General features: G+C 37.3%; 2 protein-coding genes across 7 annotated transcripts in view; one reads left to right on the top strand and one right to left on the bottom strand.

Annotated features, from left to right (window-relative positions):
* Positions 1–13,702, top strand: part of klf5l (Kruppel like factor 5 like) — a 124,226-nt gene extending 110,524 nt beyond the window's left edge. For 4 of the 5 annotated variants that reach the window (XM_058758864.1, XM_058758862.1, XM_058758863.1 and 1 more), the window contains 3 exons: positions 5,128–5,920; positions 6,040–6,099; positions 12,344–13,702. In XM_058758864.1, the coding sequence (XP_058614847.1) occupies positions 5,134–5,920; positions 6,040–6,099; positions 12,344–12,522 (1,026 nt within the window). In that variant the 5' untranslated portion in view covers positions 5,128–5,133 and the 3' untranslated portion in view covers positions 12,523–13,702. Of the gene's footprint in view, positions 1–113; positions 394–5,127; positions 5,921–6,039; positions 6,100–12,343 lie in introns of those variants that run through there. The other variant, XM_058758860.1, reaches the window with a different exon arrangement.
* Positions 13,703–15,259: 1,557 nt separating this feature from the next.
* klf8 (Kruppel like factor 8) overlaps positions 15,260–20,115 on the bottom strand; it is a 40,288-nt gene continuing 35,432 nt past the window's right edge. Inside the window, exons 5-6 of one of the 2 annotated variants that reach the window (XM_058758094.1) lie at positions 19,124–19,266; positions 15,260–18,791 (exon numbers count right to left, since the gene is read on the bottom strand). In XM_058758094.1, coding sequence (XP_058614077.1) covers positions 18,610–18,791; positions 19,124–19,266 — 325 coding nt within the window. In that variant the 3' untranslated portion in view covers positions 15,260–18,609. The remainder of the gene's footprint in view (positions 18,792–19,123; positions 19,267–20,115) is intronic. The other variant, XM_058758095.1, reaches the window with a different exon arrangement.

Below are 20,115 nucleotides of genomic sequence, written 5' to 3'. Positions count from 1 at the left end.
ACACCTCTCAGGTGAGCCACGCCTACCTGCTCTGTGATTGGAGAAGGCGCTCGTTCCTTCGCTCTGAATGGCTAACGCAGCTGTCACTCATGTACTACGTTTTTACAACGCGATACTTTACAACAGGTAAGGCTACCTGAGTGACACAGGGAGGGTTTTTGGATACGCCGCACGTCTGGATGTAACGACAAGGACGTTTACGATAATTCGTAAATAAAAATAAGCTTAAAATATAATATTCGATATTTGCATATAGAAATGGCAAGTGTAGGACTGGCTGTCGGCGCTCCGAATACAGAAGAGAGGGCGGTTTTCACGCAGCTTAAACCCGTGCGGATGTGTGGCGCGGATGGGCCGGAGGACTCGTCTGTGTTTGAAGACGTCAAACCCGCGGTGAGACTAGCAACAAACTGCTGTTGAAATGGCTCCGGTATAACAGACGCTCTGTGGCGTCTCACTGTAACTGGAAAACAAAAATATGTCAAAGTCTAAACCTCACAAAAAATATTTTAGAACAGATGCACTTTTAAGAGAAAGCACTTACTCAGTAACAAAAAATGATCTTCACGAACGGCTTTCTGAAATGAAATTTCTAAAATGAAGTATTGTTTATCAAATGTTGAAATATTACAGGCATCAGACTGCTCTCGTTGAAGTGTGCATGTTACATTTTCACATAAGGGTCAACTAAACTGCTGTATGTTTGTCTCGCATTGCGTTTACATTTATTAATTTAGCATGATAAGTATGAATAGTTGCTTATGAAATGTATTATTAGTAGGAGTATCATTACTATTAACACCAAAACACCAAAAACAATCAATCTCATAGTATGTTTTTTACATTTCAGTAATTGAAAGAAATCAGAATTCGATGACTTGTGAAGTTACTAAAGTAAATGTCTTTAACACAATTCTTTATTTTATGCAGTAACAAAAATGTATCTTTAAATTCCCATGTCAGTTTTGCAATAAACACTGACGTCATATTGTTCTGTACATAGTCTAGTTTATACCTGACTCTGACTTGACTTTATTATGAATGTATTATCTCAGATGGATGAGAGATCATTGAAGCACCTTTTACATGGATACTACGACATTAACACAAGTTCAGGCCCTTAAAACAACCTACACTAGAAGAGTAAAATGTGTATACTGTATAGTGTACTTGAAAACGAAGGAATCAAAGAATAGAACCATTTACTTTTATTGCCTTGTTTTTTTTTGTGAGGTGCAATTATACACAAATGCTCAGCAACTTCAATGCACAGTTTGAAGTTATGTAGAAAATCATAGTGTCATTTAAAACAGGGATACTGTCAGTCAAAAGTTTGCCCACAGAAAAAATTCATCCTAATCCACAGGTTTCAAATTTATTTATAGAATCAGATTTCTCTATAGTTTGTTCTTTGCCTTTGGTCAGACTGCCTTTAAAGTATCACAGTGGCCATAAGTATCTGCTATACATTTATATGATGTTTTATTTTTCGTTTCTGAGTCCACAATGACAACTGAAAATGGTTGGGTCTGAAATGCGAATCGAATGTGCTGTGTTGAATCATATGGCATCCTAGCTAGAACACCACTAATTTATGACTGGCTGAGCCAATGACTGATGACCTCGTTGCACTCTTTCAAAAGTTCGTATGGCCACAGGGAACATGTAGGTTGTCGGCTACACTAAAGAAAACAGCCTGGGCCTTCGCATGGTCACTGCTCCCTTGTTTTCGGTTGGTGACGAGAAGCACACGTCTGACCTCATGACCCCCAGTAGGCTACTTGTTGGGAAAAGTACCTGCTATTAAAGGAGTCATATTCTAAATTAAACCAGATTGCTAAAATAATCCAAAACCAACAAAAGTCATGATTATAAATAAAGATGATCTTAATTACATGATTGATTTGGCACATCTAATCATAAGATATGGCTGAGTCACATCGTCTGGCAGTGTCACGCATCTCTATTGCAGTAATTTACTTTAATTTTCTCTTACAAAACCAGCGGTCATATCCACTGCTGTGAAGAGTAGTCAAGATGGTTCCTTCTGTAGTCATGGTCCTGAAAAGCCAAATCAACTGTTATCTATTTCCCCCGAAGCCATAAAACATCATTTTCGTCTCAAAGGTTTTGTTTTCTCTTGCTGCTGCCCTCGGATGATTTGTGCTGTTATGGCTCCAGTAAACAGACAAGAAGCCTATCAGTCTGTTTTTATGGGGATCTGTGGACGAATCTCCATCTTTTTGAATTCCTTTTGGGCCATAAAAGATGATTATTTCAAAGGGAAAGACCTTTTGTGTTGTAAATAGGAAAAAGGTCTTTGGGCTAACAGGGTATTTGGACTCTGAAATAAGCTGCGAAATCTCATGTCGGGGAAACAGTTCGGAAGACAAATATCATGCCGTTTCCGAGGCTTCTGAGCTTCATGTGCTCCTTTACAAATAATAAGACTTTTTTTTTTTTTTTTACGGATAAGATATTTGACGTTTTAACGCATTCTTAAAGGGATTTTTCAGCAAAAACTATACTGATATTCTATCATCATTTACTCATCCTCATGTCATTCTGTGAAAGATAAAAGAATATATATTTTTTCTTAAATTATGTCTTAGTGATTTTTTTGATGTTCATGCAGTAAAATGTTGTTTTAGATCCGATTGACTTTGATTATATGAACAAAACATTCTTTACATTTTTTTTTTGGCTGAGGAAGTACAGTCATACAGGTTTGGAACAATATGTGAGTGAGAGAACTGATGGCAGAATTTAAATTTTTGGGTGAACTAACCCTTTAAAGAATGAATGAGATTTTCCAGAATTTCAGAAAGTGAGCCATATTTTCAATGGACGTCAACACTGAGCAACACGGAAACCTCCGGCTTATTTATCTCAAAGATTATTTTTATGTCTAACTCGGCTCCCAGCCGTTATCGGTCCCTAAAATACATAACTTAGCAGTTGTAAATGTTCTCCAATCATTAACTCGGTTCTTGGGCCAGGGTTCAGCTGCTATTCATTCTTCTCACACAAACCCAGTGAACAGAACCGGGTCTCTAAGGCCAATGGAAGCCGTAGCCAAGGGCACTTGCCTTTCTGCCAGTACCACACAACACAAGGTCTGTTTGTGCCCAGGACTAAGGGCAGGGGCGGTACGCTTGCCAGGTCTGGAGATAAATCGAAAGCTATTTTCCATTAATTACCTGGTTTTAACTTTCCAAAGCTGGCCTGGTGAGGATGAAGGTGGAATTGTTGACGTTAACGCTGTGAGAGTACAATTGTCTGTAATAAATGGCTCATCCACAGCGATATGAAAAGCTGCAGAAGCGTCAGCATTCATTGTACATTCCCCGAGAGTACATGACCTCACATGTTAGGGTATGAGTTACCTGAAAGGATGAAGATATTTGTACATGAAACCACATCAGTGGGTTGTCAAGGAAATGCATTTTGACAATACATGCCTTATTGTTGACATAGCTGCCACTTCAGACAGCTGGACATTACAGTGCTTTTGAAATGTTTATTGTCAAATATAATGACTGCAATAAGGTTAACAATAAAGGCAGCTGTGTGTTTTAAGTGGGGACCAAATGTCTGCAACGACATTAAAATTCTTAAAAAAAAGATCACTTATATTCTTAGTTCTTGTGTAGTTCTTCTAATTCTTGAAATTGATGTAAAAAAAAAAAAAGTATATAATTATATTAAAAAAGAATCATGAAACCAACGTGAATACAAAGAGTATGTTTCTAAGAAAAAAGTATATAATTATATTAAAAAAGAATCATGAAACCGTGAATACAAAGAGTATGTTTCTAAGAATGTAGCACATTAAAGCAAAATGACGATATACCAAAGTCATTCTGAAATCCATTCATGCATTTTTTGTATACAATAATATAAACCTAATTTTATATGTAATATGTCTGTTAGAAATATGCTAAATACAAGCATTTTCACTAGTGGTCTCGTGGTCTCTTTATTTTTGGGGTTATTTTGGTTAGTACATGCTGCAGTCATTACAGACTGTGTAAACACTGAACGTTTTGTTCAAGACAAGCATTTAGGCTGTTCAGGTTTTTGCATGTGCTAACCATTTCATCATCACACATTTGACTTGCCAATTGACTGGTTTGGTAAATCTGGTTCTTCATTATCACACAAATGCCCTCATTTATCAGTCTCGGGAGTTTACAGCATGGTTGCACCTGAATGGCTCTCCAGGGTGCACTCGTTTTTAGAGTTCTATTTTTGTACATTGTTTGTGCCCATATCTCCTCTTGCTATCACATGTCACTGTTTTGGTTTTGCTTTGTGTTCCAATCCTTCATGGCTGCCACACCTATGAGGTTTCTGTTTACTCTGGGCTGCATTGGAGCACTGTGCGGAGCTGCTCCGTTGAACTTGCCTTTGTGTGCACGGTTGAAGCAGGGAATGATCTGACACTGCTTGTACCTGGCACTGCAATCACAAATCAACTGTGAAAGACAATAACATATATGCTTGCCAGATCTCCTTTTTCAAATACAAACTTTTAAACAGCTGTGATGAAGTGAAAAGGGTAAAATGGCAGAACAGACATTTCAGTTTGACGGCAGCTAATTCAATTACCAAAACACATGCAAAACCTATCAACATGGACTGCATGCAGTCAAAAATAAAAACTTTTCCATGCAATTAAATGAATGCATAATTTGGATTTCAGTTTCGGTTCTGGTCTTGTTTTAAAACTTAAAATTCTTTAGTTATGCCTAGTAAAATTCAAATAAATTCTGCTGCAACAAACAATTTTTAGGCGTTTTGCCAAAATAGAGAGGGCCATTGACTATTTTCTAGCATACAAGAAGTCATAAATAAATAACTTTTATTTATTAAATTGCTAAATTAATTAAATCAAATGTTTATTTTATTTTATTTAAATAATATAAAAAGTAATGCTCAAATCAATTTCCTGTCAATTGTACATCTGGTTATGACTGATGAAAATTTCACCATTTTACAAATTGAATTTGACTGCACACAATGACATTAAATTTGGATAAAATAATCAATTGAATTAGCAGGAGCAATGTACACTAGTGTTTAAAGGTAGTGTACTGTATTATAATCATCTTCTGTTTGTTTCAGACACGGATGGAGATGGATAAATATTTGCCCCAAATCACCCCACTGGTTTCCCCAAACATTACGGATAAGAAGTACCGTCGAGATAGCGCCTCAGTGGTGGATGAGTATTTTGCAGATGAGAAGCCAGCCCCTTACAGTCTCAACATCAATGTTATCCTGCCCAATACCACACACCTTCGCACAGGCCTTTATCGTCCAAACAAACCTCAGGTGCATCAGATCAAAATTGAGCCAGGGGTGGACGAACCCTGTAGCATTCAGACACTCCCCGAATTCACCTCCGTCTTCAGCATACCCCAGACGGTCAACAGCCTCTTCATAAAACCTGACATAAACGTCACAGACGAGCTCCACATCGGCCCTCAGCAGCCGGCGGTCTACCAGATGCCCGTCAGCAGTAGCGACCTTACCACAATGACCTTCTCCCAGAGTCAATCGATGAACGGAATCGGTGCATCCGGCAGGACCATGCTCAACCTGAACACAGTGGCCTTGACGACGCAATCTGGCGAATTTGTCATGCCCGAGCCGTTCTACACTTCACCCCAGCCGCACAGTTTGCCTCCGTCACCCCCCAACTCCCAGCCCGGCAGTCCCGAGAACCAGGCAGAGCTCATTACCTCTGTTCACCCTCCCCCGCCGTACCAGGCTAGAATTGGAATGAAGGTTGGACAGATGACCCCTCACTCCATGCTAATGGCCCATGGTCAGGGCGTCCTCACGGGACCCAGATACAACCGACGGAACAACCCTGAGCTGGAGAAGAGGAGGATTCACCATTGTGACTTCCCAGGTTAGTGTGCCATTCCAGTAAATAATTTTGGATTACATGTGCCATGCCATCCTGAAGATGGGCAGAGATTATCAGGGACGTTTGTCAACTAACATCTGGGCAATTTTTCTCTGTACCAGGATGCTCCAAAGTTTACACAAAGAGCTCTCACTTGAAAGCACACCAAAGGACTCACACAGGTAAGAAATCAAATCAAACTCTAACATAGACACCCTAAACATCATTGATATCATTATTTATTCACCCTAATGTCAATCCAACTCTATATGATTTTCTTTCTTCCGCTGAACATGGAGAAAGGGGAAATTGCAATTACAAAGAAACCGAGGCTTTTCAAGCTTCAAAAACAGTGAAAAGTATCCCACAAGTCTTCTGATGTTATACAATAGCTTTGGGTGAGGAACAAACAAAATGTACTGTATTGTAATCTTGACATTCGTGTGTCTGATTAAGTACATAAATATGTAAATGTATTAATATTATTACTTAACATGAAATAAATGCATTTCAAAAACATTTTAGAATTAATTTTTCCCTAGGGCAGTCAAAATGATTAGTTTGTGAATTAATCCAAACTAAGGCGATTCAGCTCACTCACTCAGTGTGTATGTTTACACACTAGTTTTCTGCATCCGGATTGAATCCGATTTCAGATTCTGAAAGTTCTGTTTATATGAACCCTAAATGTTGCAGTCCGGTTCACGTAGTCGTTTACATGTGCCTTACATGTATTCTGAACTAAACTTCTGCACGTGTGTTGTCCAGATGTTCAGAACCGGAGAAAGCTAGCTTGAATGTAAGCATGCGCATCATGGTTGCACTATTTGTTTTATCTGATTGAGCAAATAGATTCCAATGTTTACATGGATTATTTCCTACCTGGTCTCATGGCATTTACGTACCTGGGTGCACTCTTTAGCGTGACGTGAAATACGTACCAATAAGTACATATCACTGCAGTTTCCAAAATAAATTAACACTAGAGGCAGTAAAGCTCCTACACCTTTAATTCCTTTTCACACAAATTGAGTTTCGATTAATAAAGCGTAATTTTTGCGCAATTACTTGAAGAATATCATGCTATGACTTCAAAACAATATTAATATGCTGGGAGATTTGAAAACTGACACATCCAGCTTCATATCTATGGGTTTTCATAGACGGTAGGTTTGTTCGGTAGCTCACGGAGTACGGAGACGGACACGATAGAGCATTAAGTTTTAGCAACAGTCCCTGGATATTTGAATTCTGAATTGCCGCAATACGTATCTGAAGCAACATAATAAAAAAGCAGCAACACGTACCAATATCTACGTAATAAAAATGTGCCAGGGTTCACGTATTGAACCTGTGTTTTAGTGCCACTCAGTGGACATTTCTATTTGAAACTGCGGCGAAACGTGCAGTAAGGTATGTAAAAACGGTGTCGCACAAAAAGTGCGCAGAGGTACGTATTTTTATGAGATCAGGTTGATTATTTCATATCATTTCATGTATACACCACTCCTTTCAAACCAACTGAAAAGCTCAGTGTCATTATAAATAATTATAAATGAATTATTTGGGTAATTATGTGCCTCAGTTAACGACTCACTAAAAGGGAAGATTTAGTGAATAATGACTTACATTTGGCTTCTCACTCAAAGCTATTTTATGCCTTCAAAAGACTTCATAGGTCATAAGTTATTCATAGGTCTTCTGAATCTTTTTTTTTTTTAACTTAATTGTAACTGCATTTAAAAGAATGACAGGTACATTTTTCAAACTTTTTCCTTTTGTGTTCTACAGAAGATAGAAAGTCATACAGGTTTGGAATAATATCAAGTCGAGCTAACTATTATTCTAAAGTGAGAAGCAGTTGTTACTACTTAACAAGTTGCAATGTACCATAAACACAAAAACTACAAATGCTGCAACAGCTTGCACAGAGATGACAGCCTAAGGACAAGAGATGTAGAAAGACAGAGAACAGGGTGGAGGGAGAGATTAATTGACTCTCTTTTCATGCTTTTATACACATTGTGTCTGCATGCCTGTACAAGCCCTGCATGCTTTCCCGAGGGGGAAATCGCCAAGCGGTGGAGGAAAAACCTGTTCCTCCTGCTTTTTCTGTCTGCGTTCGGGGGGGAGGAGTGCATCGCCGGGAGAAAAGAACTTGGCAGTTTCAGTGTGTTCAGCTCGGCGTAAGATGAAACCCACTGCAATCCCACCACACTTTAGAATGAAACCGAAATCTTCTCTCCCAACACCAATAGGTGTAATTTTGTTCACATGACGTTAAGCTGATAAAAGCACCTTTTCCGCCTAGTGACCGCTTTCTTCATTCTTTTATAATAATTTTGGGGTGGTCACCGAGAATGTAGAGGGATTCCCTGTAGCCTGAGGTGTTATTATTTTTGTACTCTTAAATACTGGCACCCTAGACGTATCTTCGTAACTTTTTAAGCTTGGTATGAAACGTATGTTCCCATGTGGTACATTGTGAAGTTGAGTAGATGTTGCAATGTGCAAAAAGTGTTAGCATGGATAAAACTAAAGCATTACAGTGATTTGGGCAATGCGATTACATTAATTTTATCACAGTTAAGGGGCATTTTTAGGCATAAAACCACCATGGTAAAATCACTGTAAAGCATGGCCTTGTGGCTTATTGCACTAAAAAACACTAATATTTAATAAATAGTTAAATGTATTATAATAATTAGGCTGTCAATTAATTAAAAAATTATAAAAATTACATGATTATCACAGTAAATTAATTAATTTAATATTTACTGAGTAAAGCTCCCAAATTAAGGTAAATCAAAGACATAAAAACATTTTGGCAAACAAAAGCATAGAATACGTCACATATCACTGTTTTTCATCTCGGTCCATAAAAAAACACTTTTGTAACTTGACTTGCCAGTGTTTAAATTGCTATATTTTTAATTTCCGATTTGTATAGGTTATTTTTAAAATAGTCAATTCCACTAAAACATAAAATTCCCACTCCACATAAAATAAAGTCAAACTAAATTATTTGGCAAAAGAGAAGTTTAATGAAACTTAACTGTCATTTTAATATAGACTGTAGAACAGGGGTCACCAGACACGATCCTGGAGGGCCGGTGTCCTGCTGAGTTTAGCTCCAACCCTAATCAAACACACCTGAAGCAGCTAATCAATGTCTTACTAGGTATACTTGAAACTTCCAGGGAGGTGTGTTGAGGCAAGTTGGAGCGAAACTCTGCAGGACACAGGCCCTCCAGGATCAAGTTTGGTGACCCCTGCTGTAGAGTAATAGCTATAGAAAATCCTGTCAGAACTATTGGTAACACTTTATTTTAAGGACCAGTTCTCACTATTTACTAGTTGCTTATAAGCATGCATATTACTAGCATATTGGCTGTTTATTAGTACTTATAAAGCACATATTAATGCCTCATTCTGCATAACCATATTTTAGATCCCTTAATCCAACACCATCCCTAAACTTAACAACTACTAACTATTAATAAGCAGCAAATTAGGAGTTTGTTCAGGGAAAAGTAAATATGTGTTCCCTATTCTAAAGTGTTACCAAACTATTTTCAGTAGTTTTTGTTGCATTATTTTCAAACATGTTGTTATCACGTTAATTATTTAGCGCTCTTACTGGACATTTAGTTTCAGAACTACTGCGAGCCTGTGTTGTTTCGCTCTCTGTCCAACTGTAAGGTGTGTTTATGTTGTCACAGGTCAGGTAGTCACTCCTCAGGTGGACATGGTGTGGAGTTGTGTTTCAAAAGATTCAGTTTCAAAAGGGGGTTGGGAATGATCCCACCACACTGAAAGCTGTCAAACAACAGTTTAAGAGCTCTAGAACATTCTGTGCTGACAGATGAAAGTCAGAACAGGCCGATAACACGTGTAATTTTGATGTCTTCAGGAATGATATGTTCTATTCATGATTAAAAAGTATGTCAGGATGTACTAGATGTGCTCTAACAAAGCTATTAAATACAAGCCTGCAAAACTTGTTGTTAGCTTTGTAATTTAAGCAGTAATCTAAGCAGCTAGCTTGGATTATTCTAGCGGCTCTTCAAAAAAAAACATGCTTTACAGGAATGTTACAGAATATATTCTAGAAGCCTCACCTTGCGTTCACTACCTAAATGGCAACCTAAACAGCTTTCACAATGCTTGTGATAATTTTTCGACTAATTGCTTCGAGGGCACTTATTGATGCATTTGTGAAAGGCCTGTATTATCTTAGTAATGGAACTTGTCGCCCACCTTCCTCAATCAGAAGCCACTGATAAAAACCTTACAATTGCCATTTTATGTCTATCCACGCAAGTTTGTGGTGATTATTAGCGATTGTCATTATTGATTAGTATTGCTTGTGGTTTTAAGTGAATACAGGTTCATACTGATCGTTGTACTTAATATTCTTATGATGATTAGCAATATTCAACTTCCAAATTTTTGTCTTTTATAATGGTTGTGTGAGCAGTAAAATGCTTTAGCGATAACAGATTAACCATTGCCCAACCTCCAGCTAACCAAATAATATCTCAAGATAATGTTGTCTGAAGTGTTTGAAGGGGCGCATTAACTTGTTGAAGACCCTGAGCTATTGGAAGCCTTTGCAAGATTAAGAGGACATTTTTTCATCTCCTTTTGAATTCTGGTTTCACGTATAGAAAAAGGGGAGGGATGAGCGCTAAACTCAGTTCAGAGAGCCAGTCAAAGAGCTAAATTTGTGCTCTCTTCAGTTATTTCTGAGAGCTGTGTAGTTTCACGGTGGTGAAATTAGTAGGTTGAACTGAAACATTGTGTTTCAAAACAACAATTATTGTTTGATGTTATATGGTTAAACACCTCTTATGGAAAACTAGTGTTTATTGGACTATAATCAGAGTCCTAAGTGACAAATGAAAGTTAAACATGTCTTTGTCGAGTAAATAAAACGTCATTGGTTGGTAACGTTATAAACTGGTAATTTTTTTTGTTAAGGAATTTATATTTTTATTCAGGATGCATTAAATTGATCAAAAGTCACAGTGAAGACATGAATCCTGTTCTTTTGGGTTTTTTTATTTATTAAAGAATCTTGAAAAAAATATTAAGCAACATGACATCTTAACATTTTTAATAAGAAATATTTCTTGAACACCAAATCAGAATGATTTATGATGAATTATGTGACGCTGACAACTAGTAATGGCTGCTGAAAAGTTAACTTTGCATCACAGGAATAAATGACATTTACAAATATATACGTGTATATATATATGATGTTGTGTATTTCTGTATGTGGATTTTTTAAGAAACTCATGGGTGGTAAGAAATATTTATGGATGGTTAAAAAAGGCCCTTCTCATAATAAATCAGGACATGCACAACAACATACCTGCACTAAATAAAGATTTATTTCAAGCATTGAATACACACCTTACCTATTGTACATGTAAGCTCAAGCTTACATCTGTCAGTCAAACTTTAGTTGTCATGAAATAACAAGTTACCAAAAGAAAGGCTAGGATTTTACATTCGCTAATGGAACGCATTAAAAGATTTGAATTATAAATTGAAAATATATTAGAAATCCTCTCTTGCTTTGTTTCTCTTTCCCCTTCACTTTTCCCTCCATCATGCACAAACATACAGATACAGTGGTAGTTCAGGGTCACACGTGTTGAATGACCATTATCTGTTCACTCTGAACGTGGCTTTTCAGGACTCAGTGCTGTGGCAAACCTCACAATGTCAGATCTTATCAGCGTGTGTTAAGCACCATGGAAATGACTTCCGTGTTTACACATGGGAGTTGTATTACTCTCTAAACCACAAGCACATACACGTCTAATTCCTCTATAACTGCCATTTAAAAATGTCTCGATACACATTGTAACATGTTCAAGCTGGACTTTGTATGAGCCTGGTCTTTGAAATGTCGCCTCGGATTAAAATAAATGACAGTCATTTATTTTGGGGAAGTTTTCAGGAATATGTTCTGCTCAAGATATTTGATCAATGTTGCAAATTGTTTTTGCTGCTTAATATTATTATGGAAACCGTGATACACTTCCACAAGAAAGAAAGAAAGAAAGAGTAGTTTTATTGAGCAAGGATGCATTACATTGATCAAAAGTGACAATAAAGACAGTAAATATGAGAAAAATTAACTTTCTATTCATCACAGAATCCTGATAAAAACAAGGTTTCCACAAAAGAATATTAAGCAGCAAAAACATTTTCAACATAATAATAACCACTGCTCATAATCAATATATTAGAATGATTTCTGAAGGATCATGTGACACTGAAGACTGGAGTAATGGCTGCTGAAAATTCAGCTTTGCATTCACAGGAATAAATTATGTTGCAACAGAAAACTGATACATATAGCTGTTTTTAAGGTAAATCAAAACAACGTTTTTGTTGTGATTTTTCTAGGTGAGAAGCCGTACCAGTGCAGTTGGGAAGGATGTGACTGGCGTTTTGCCCGCTCGGACGAACTGACGCGGCATTACCGCAAACACACCGGCGCAAAACCCTTCAAATGTGTCGCCTGCAGTCGCTGCTTCTCTCGTTCAGACCACCTTGCACTGCACATGAAGCGCCATCAAAACTAAGGAACTTCACATCCCTACTTTCAACTTTTATAACAGTTTTAGTGTTCTAAATATTTCACAGTCAGTTATGTACGAAGATCAAACCAATGAAAGCTCTGCCGTACCAGCACTCCAAACATTTATACTGTCATGAAGAGGACTGGACATCACAACAGCATCACAACAAAGTGCTCCAGCAGAATGTATACTACTGTACATATGTTTTGTATGTGTATGTGTGTAGATTAATGTGAAAAGATGTTATGAGTTTTATACTTGACCTCCATCCACTTTGTCTGACTAAATTTGAAAATGTTCCTTTGGGACCGTCTTCCTAATAACTTGAAATGTAAAGTTTGATTTTTTTTAATTCCAAGGTAATAGTTAATTGTTAATTTCGGCTGACAATAACACATATTTATATGGAATTTCCCCCTCACAAAAAGCTGTTTGCTTTTGGGTAAGATGCTATGATAAAAAAGTTGTAACTCTAATGTTTGCTGTTCTCACAGTTGTGTATCCATGGATACAGATCTTTATGAGACTGTTTAAAAATAAAAAAATAAATAAAAAAAGCTCTCAGATCAGTCATCTGTTTGACATTTCGGCTCTTTGAATACCAGAAAAAAGGCTGATGAATGAGGCAAATGCACTCACAAAAGCATTTGAGCATGTGTGCCAAATTTCCAGAAGAATATTAGCTATTCACGTGTATTTCACAAGACAGTTGATTGTTTTATGCAAACCCGAAATGCAACATTGTCATCTAAAACTTTAAAGAAATGAAGAAAGTGCATCAATCCCTCATTTTTTCCCAAGAACAAATTATTCATATTAGTTGTGGACATTGTAGCATTTGCTTTTTGTTATGCCCTTGAGACCTGTCTTGGGCTCTATGCAGCATCGTGACCGCAGTTTATAACCGCTTACAAGTTCTCAAGTTCCCTTTATTTGTATACATGTCCTTCACTTATGAGGGGAACTCTGATGGATCAAAAAATACTGTACATACTGTAGTTAAACTTCTTGTAAATACTTTACTCTTTGAAGATAATTGTTTTTTATTATGAACAAATGGGATTTTTTTTGTTTTGAATGTGGGTGAATTGAGTTTGTAGATCTTGCATGCTAAGTGATCGGTTTAGCATTTTGTATGTACTTGTTTGAATACAGAATTTTGGAAAATAAAAGTATAATTACATTTTTGTTGTAGTTATTTTGTCATAGTGTTGTATATGCTAACACGATTAGGTCCTGGGGATGTAAATAAAGTCCTTACTGGAATGTCATTTAAATATATACCTGGTTAATAGGTCTACTTATGCGGTGGAAAGGACATTTTCGTGTTAGCCATGTTATATTTATGAGGAACAATGTTCTTGGAACTATATAAGAAGGTGACTTTTTCTTATGCATCTATGTGTAGGCCTTTATCATAGGAGGCTATTTAAATAGGCTATAGCTACTTTTAAAACTAGTAAGGTATTTAAGATTACCTTTAGTTTTCAAACTGTTGTAGTTAATTATTGTTCTAACCTTGACATAGACATAACTGCTGAGGGAATAGGCCTAGGCTATATAACGAAGAAGAGCTTTTAAATTGTTTATAGGCTGTGGCATGAAGGCAAAATATGTTTCCAAATTTCACCAAATTATGTATTAAACAGACACGCCTGTTTTGTTAAGCATTAACTTTCAAACTTATATTGTTAAACGTTGTATTGTTAAAACAGTGAGTCAGCTTGGAAAAAAAAAAAGTTAATAATAATCGTACTAACAATTGCAGTTAGCAAAGTCCTAAAACTGGGTGGGGAACAACTTTTAGCTGAAATTGATACTAATTACAGTCTGACAAGATAATTTACTGAATGAAATCCAGCCTACGATATCAGACGATGACTTATGAGGGGAACACCCATTTTACTATAGTACAGCATGTGTTCTGTGGAAATGAAAATATGTAAACCATTTTTATTTTATTTTTTTTAAACCATAGCGAACGCTACTGCTCTGAAGAATAATCAAACTCTTTGAGAATATGTTTAAAGCCTCGCTGATTCCTGAGGCGTTAACTGTGCTTAACACAGCAGCGCGAATCCAGTTAAAACTTGCCCTGCTTCTTACACCGCTTAACAGAAATAAAGCTGGTCAGATAGTTTCACATGTCTTTAAAAATAAAATAACTATAATTCAGATGGGTCAAATGTAATTTTTTCGACTTTTGTTTGCTGAAATTGCTGCAAAGAACGATCAATAAATGCACATCGCTTGTATCTCAGGGTCAGTGTTAATCATTATTGCACCAGTTGAGAAGTAAGTGTCATAAAGATTGTGTTTTGACCATAATTTATCCCCCCCAGACACTGAGGTAATATAATTTCAGGAACAAACAAAGGACTAGCACCACTTAATATGAACTTTAAAGTCCTGACCAAGTTACAACGTTGGACTTTGACTTCAATGTTTAGACCATGCCGGGCAATTTTATTGACAAAATGATAAAATATTTCACCATAATACACATTTACCTACTTGATATAAGTGGAATGATAAGACACTAAGAGAGGACAGTGACATTGCACTAGGCTACCACACAGCGCTTTGACATAAACTACATGTGCACCACTAGAGGGCGCCAGACGAAAGACCGCTGCTGCAGCTGAACCAGAAACAACAGCAGGACATCTCACTACCGCCACATAGTTGCACAGCAAGGACACTGAACACTAAATTGTTTTATTTGGATCATTTATGCATTTCAACAAACAAAATGAGAACGTAAACTCTATAATGAGGTTATTACCAGCGTGAGTGACGTGATTTTATCTATATTCCTGTAAGAATATTCATGTCAAAAAAGTTGATGCTAGAACACATTCTACTAGGATAATGATCTTTTTTTTTATCAGTTACAAAACAATTAGACAAAATAAAATGTACCTGAATTAGAATAGACAACACATCTCGTTGCACCAAAAACATTTTATTCTATAAAAGGAGTGGGTAATCACAACTGTACAGGGGAAACTGACTTTTAACACCATTTCTCACAGTATCAAAAAGCTCGCGTTTTCCTCGCTGATCTTTACACACTTGTTCTGTACAAATACAAAAGAAATAACATTAATTACTTGTTTTGTTATAATGATAACTGCATTGCACTGAGTAATATAGTACTGGCCCATAAGTTACTGCATTCAATATAAAATACCTATGATTCTGAAAGTTTAAAAGAGAATTTAATGATAATCACACTTGCACACATACACTCACACGAAACCCAAACTCTTTCATGATTCGAGAACACTATTTTAAACAAATCAGATACAAGTGATGAATGCAAACGTGCTCAGATAGACGAGGATGTCACAAATTTCAGTCGTGGGCACTTAAACATTGATAAGGGGCCGACTCCTAATGTTACTCCAACTTGGAATAGAATAATGTCAATTTAGGATGATATGAAGATATGTGTTTTACCAACATGTCTTGTACTAATTGGAAATAGGCCATGCATGTGCAACGAATGGCCATGGTTTCATAGATTTCATGTGGATTATCAGTGCTTATAGGCCACGTCTGTCAGGGCATCAACGCTTTGACATGCTCACCGACTTCACAAAATAAAGAAAAAAAAAACTACTCTCCATGCAACACTTTTGGGGTGTACAACACATAGGGGACTCATTTCAAGGGATTAAAAAAAAGAAAGAAAAAATTACATTTCAAAGAAACAAAAATAAAGAGAAAACGAGTATTTCACATTATCTAGTCAGTGTTAAAAATAGAAATCCACCCGTTACATTTATTCAAGAACTTTGTAGATTATATACAGTATGTACATTAACTCTTTTAATTATTCATTGTCTGTATGTCTATGAACAGTTCAAAAAAAAAAGAAAGGATCGCAATCAAATGCATATACTCTTCTAGAAAGATGTGCTTAGTAACATTTTTGAGTTGAAGCGAGAGAACGATACAAAATCTTACGAATGCATTGCTCTCTGAAGGTCGTGCAGCTGCTGCAGACATGCACTTAACTCTCAAAGGCTGGAATCGAACAAGCGTTGCTTCTGAAAAAAGGCTTGATACGCACTTAATCGGCTGCTAGCAATTGAAATTATGACCATGGTTATGAGTGCTAGCTAGAGGGAAGAAATGTGTCAAAGATACCCTCTCCTTAGATTTATGTGGACTGTGCCCAACATTTTCTTGACACTAATGTCAAGTAACATCAACAGCATTTGGGGGGGTAGTTTTGCATATCATGCATATCAGGGCAGGAGCTGTTAAGACATGTTTTGTCACTGTGAACTAGGTGCAAATAGGGATTTTCAGTGTGCCTCAAAAAAAAAATAGGGGTCCCAGTATCGAACCCTGAGGAACTCCGAAAACCTGTTTACTTCAATTAAGGCTCTGATGGGCTAGAAGTAAGCATCTAGACATCTCTACTATTATATCTCTGATTATGTCTTCTTTACAAATATGCAAACAAGTGTGCTTACACAGACACACACACACACACACGCACACACATATACCCCAATTTAGTAAGCTCCCCCTTTCCCTGCGAGTTATGCTTCTTTTTTCAACCTTTTTTCACAGCCTTATGAAATAATATCTGAAGGTTAGATAAAGATAAAGAACACCTTTTGATGGGTGTGAATTCTGTTAGATGCCATTAATGGCGATAAAAAAAAGAAAATACTGTTTTTTTGCGCCAAACTATTTTTGGGAAGATGCTTAGACAACACACATACTAATAAAGAAAAAAAAAATTACAAAAATTCACAGTCTTGTCAGCCCCCTGCCTCTACTTCTCATTTGGGTTAGGGCAGATATCAGAAAAGGACCCCAACTGATTTGTTAAAATGAAAAACAAGCAAACACTAATGGTGCTTTTCCACTGCATGGTACGACTCGGCTCGGCATGGCTCGGTTTGTGTTTCCACTGCAGTGGGCGGGATTATTCGCGTCATTATAGTTGTGCCACCTCTACTGCTGTGACTCCTGAAAAACTTTTTCATTCCGCATCGCCCCATCAAGCTCTCGCTGGATCCGCTCCTCGGCTATCAACGAGAGGAACGTCTGTACTTCCTTAACAGACAACGAAACAGCCGTTTTTGGGTTGTTAAAAAAAAAGGTGCGCTCATTCAAAACAGTTGCACTGGCTGTGCTGATTTAAATCTAGCGGGTCTTTTGTGTCTCGTGTCGCAAGTTCAATTACACAGCCAGTAACAATTTTCTCCGGCTAATCCGTGATCAGCAGAGTTTACATGTCACGTTTTGGTAACGGTACGGTTCGCTTGGAACCTCAGCCGTGGTGGCACTGAAAAAAAGTACCAGGTACCAGGTACTGTACCCAGTGGAAAACCCCCCAAAACTGAACCATACCAAACCGTACCGTGCCGTACCATGCAGTGGAAAAGCACCATAAAAGAGGGCATGGTACATCTCCAGCTGTCTTTACAATGCACTCTACACCAATTTTCATCCACACAGAAACGTACAGACTCTAAAATGCATGTAGAGTGTGTGTATACAAATTTAGTACAACAAAAAATTTGGATAAAATGTAAGAATTCAACAAGGCAGCTGTAGATGCATCTCCAACCCACCCATCTCATTAAAATGATCAAATTTATTACATAATTCTACCTTCTCCTCACCATCTTGCATCCATCTTGCATAAAATCCTCTACTTTCTCATGTTTTTCTGTACTTGTTTTAAAAGAATCATCACAATAAGGGGTACCCCAGTCATCATTCTCGGTTATAGTTATAGCAGTGCTGCGTGCAGTATGCCTTTCTTGTAGTCCCTTCAAGTAACGGCTAATGATCAGGCATTGAGATGGCGGTGGAGGTCATCAGTGGACGGGTGGTTTGTGGCTTCTGGAAGCATGGCAAAAAACTGCAGCCATGTTCTGAGCAGTAGGGGTCACCAATATGGTCGTGCCACCCCTTATACCTCCATATTTAACACATATGTTCACATCTGGAGACTGGGGAGGTGACGTCAACAGCATTTGGAACCCCCGGATGGGCGTGCACGTCTCCTGAGGAGCAGGCAGGGAGGTGAGGGCTGGGGAGGGAGGGGCACAAAGAGTTTCACATCATGACGTGGCGCCGTCGGTGAAGTGCCAGGTGGTCAGAGCGAGAGAAGCTGCGGTCGCAGTCGGTGCAACGAAAGGGTTTGATGCCGGTGTGCTTGCGAAAGTGCCGCGTCAGCTCGTCCGAGCGGGCAAAGCGCCAGGTACAGCCCTCCCATGTGCACTGGTATGGCTTTTCACCTGTCAATCAAAATACACATTTATTTGAGCTGGAGGATGACATCATTGTTTTCTCCAGTGCTGCTTTATAGATTAATTAAATTCATTCCTTTAACGATGGACTTTACACAGTTACTGAACTTACTGAATCAACAACAAACAGACTTCAACTCAATAATGACTGTTTACTGTTATCTTTTTAGAGCTGCTTCACAGCAGAACTGAATTCTGTTTGCATCACTGAATCACTATTTTCTTGTTAATCACTGTAAAGCTGCCTTGAAACAATCTGTATTGTATAAAGCACTATACAAAGCTGACGTGACTTTATATATACAAGGAAAAAGGTATACCTGTGTGTATTCTGCGATGGGCTTTTAGATGCGAGCTCTTGGTGTAGACTTTGTTGCAGCCGTCATAATCGCACATGTGTACGCGCCTTCTCTTCATGTCTGGTGAGTCAGGGTCAACTTGGATGTCCACATCTGTATTCATACTGAGAACAAAACACGATTTAGTTATTAGGGTGTGGCGACTAGTTCAAGTCATACGTAAACCTATCCGATAATCTAAAGATTAAGAGAGCATTTGTGCATGTGAAGGCAGGTACAAACATCTTCATGAGTAAAACTGATTAATCTAGCAAACATCCTTGGGATTACAATGATCAAATTTGATGATAAAATAAAACCATACAATAAAAACTCGTATTGCGGAACTCTTAAAGGTGAAGCATAGCACTAATGGCACCAAACACAAAAACGTTTCCTGGACATTCCTCACAAGAATCTGGAGGTTAATTGTTGCTGCACGGTGATACCAATAAGTTTTCAAATGAATCACCCCTTCTTGGGTGTTCCATTTACTAGCCTACACGGCGTTACATTTTAGTAATTTATGTAACATTTTAACGTACAGTATCTTTGACAATATTAATAAAAAGCACAAATGCCAATAAAGTTTTTTTTTTTTTTTTTAATCTGTTTACAGATTTTTTTTTTTAAATGTTGCACTATGTTTTTTTCTATTTTTATTTTGGTACCTTTAACTACATATGATTTTAAAATGTTAATGTTGTGTTCATTTAGTAAAATGCAGTAAGTAGTCACTGTCTTCATTTCTTTTTTTTAGCTTTGTAACAATTGTATATCGATATGACTTCTATTCCATGGGGAGGGGGGGCAAAAAGATCACCTTTTTAAATATTTTGAGCATGAATGCAAAAACACTGATATCTAAAATATTGTAAAAAAAATAAAATAAAAATACACACATATATATATATATATACACATATATATATATATATATATATATATATATATATATATATATATATATATAT

The sequence above is a fragment of the Onychostoma macrolepis genome, chromosome 21, assembly GCF_012432095.1.
Source record: "Onychostoma macrolepis isolate SWU-2019 chromosome 21, ASM1243209v1, whole genome shotgun sequence".
Taxonomy (NCBI): domain Eukaryota; kingdom Metazoa; phylum Chordata; class Actinopteri; order Cypriniformes; family Cyprinidae; genus Onychostoma; species Onychostoma macrolepis.
Note: the sequence above shows the minus strand (reverse complement) of the source record. Positions and strands in the feature narration are given on the sequence as shown.